We start from the raw sequence: 1756 nt of genomic DNA, 5'->3' as shown, positions 1-1756 counted from the left end.
CCTTTCCCTGGTAATCCGGTACGTGGGCCACCAGTCAGTCTACAGTTCACCAGAGGGCGCGCACACGTGCACGCAAGCCGTGAGGCGAAGCGGCCAGAGCATGCCCAAATGGGCTCACATTGCTTCCCTTCTTCCGTCACGTCCAGAAGCTTTCCGGTCGAGAACACAGAACGTCAAACCCTACGTCCTCTCCCGCCGTACGCGCCGTGTTCCTCGCGTCTCGCCAATGGTCTACAATAGAGTGCGCATCCTCAGGTTTCTCCGCGGCCCCCACTAGGACACACGACAAACCACCACCCCGAGCGGCTGCGCTTGAGAACAGCCTGTCGGTTACATCGAGAACACGGGGATACAGAGCTGCCGCCGCTCGGGAGCCGTGTCACAAGACTGGAGAAGCGGACAAGAGCCCTGTGTCTGCGACGGAGGCCGGTCTTGATTAGTGCTGTCGAGACAGTCATGGGAAACCATCTGATACACAGTCCTACCAAATCAACGGTTAGCAACTGATTGCGTCTTCTCGCCACGACCACATGAATAGTCGCACAGATGAGCACGAATGGAGGCGAGAGCAGAACGGAATCCGCAACAATCTAGACTACATGCCGAAGTGAAAGTCAGCGAAGTCTCTACCGGACCCGAACCGCGAGCAATCCGCTGGTCTCGCCCGGGGGGTTTACTCACCCGCCGCAGTCGCCGTGTCCGGCTCGCGCCGTCCCCTTGTTCCTTTCCTCACTTCAGTGGTACATCGTTTCCGTAGTAAAAAAAACGATCTGAATATATGCGACAAAAACACCTTCCCGTCACGGTTTCCATTCAAGCCCGCAGCCCCGCTAATACGCACCTTCCGGGTACCCCACCTCGCCACTTGCCCACAACAAATGCCTTCAACCACTGTCTCATCCAAAGTCATGCCTCTGGAGTGCCGCGAACGGGCATGCCCACGTATCATATGACACTCTATGACAGCCCGCTGTTTCTCAGTGCTTTCTTACACGACCAGGTGGCTTAGCAGTGGTGGCCAGGAATGTGCTACGTAAGGTGACGTTACTGTGTTATCTAACTGTTGTACTTTGGTGATACGTGTGCTAGGTAAACTGAGCTTCCTTTATGCTATTGTACCGGTGTGCTGCGTAGGGACGGGGAATGACTGTGCCTACGGAGCGCCGGGTCGCCCGGCCGCAGGGAACACGCGGGGCTTGGCAGGGCCGGGGAAACTTTTTTCCCCCGAATCTTTTCTTGCGTTATATATGTATTTCTTCCTTTTTTACGATTTAGAACACAATTAGAAAAAGGGAAAAGAAAAAGGAAGAGGAAATAAAAAGATCGGAGCAGCGGCTGAAGACTGTCACCGCTGCGCGGCCTCCGGGGCAGCGGACCCGCGGCGGTTGGTGGAGCCGGGTTTTTTTTTTTTCCGGGGATCTTTTCTTAAGTTATATATGTAGTTCTTCCCCTTTTCTGATTTGAAGCACAGTCAGAAAAGAAAAAAGAAAAAGGGAGAGGAAGTAAAAAGATAGGAGCGGCGGCTGGGGACTGCCGCCGGTGCGCGGCCTACGGGCAGCGGACCGCATGCGAACCGAACGGTTCATGGAGTTGTCTCCGAGGAGAAGAAGAGTTTGGAGAACTTTGTGGGCTCTTTTCAGGAGAAGAAGAGAGTTTTTACGTTTTCCGTTGCAACTGTTCCCCTGGTTCCATGATTTCCTTCGATTTCCACGGCCGGTGTGAGACCGCCCTGTAGGGTTGGCGTCGGTCAGTGACT

At 54.6% G+C, this 1756-nt stretch overlaps 1 protein-coding gene across 1 annotated transcript; it reads right to left on the bottom strand.

Moving 5' to 3' along the window:
- Positions 1–207: 207 nt before the first annotated feature.
- CSUI_010566 (uncharacterized protein) lies at positions 208–596 on the bottom strand. The gene has a single exon (XM_068070669.1). It carries the CDS (start codon positions 456–458, stop codon positions 252–254), a length of 207 nt encoding a protein of 68 aa, XP_067917355.1. The 5' UTR covers positions 459–596; the 3' UTR covers positions 208–251.
- Between the last annotated feature and the right edge of the window lie 1160 nt (positions 597–1756).

This window comes from Cystoisospora suis (assembly GCF_002600585.1).
Source record: "Cystoisospora suis strain Wien I chromosome Unknown contig_7765, whole genome shotgun sequence".
In the NCBI taxonomy this organism is placed as follows: Eukaryota; Apicomplexa; class Conoidasida; order Eucoccidiorida; family Sarcocystidae; genus Cystoisospora; species Cystoisospora suis.
This window is presented reverse-complemented; position numbering and strand designations above follow the sequence as displayed.

Excerpts from the sequence above, each read along its gene's own strand:
- CSUI_010566 (XM_068070669.1), bottom strand. The coding sequence starts at position 458 with ATGACTGTCTCGACAGCACTAATCAAGACCGGCCTCCGTCGCAGACAC.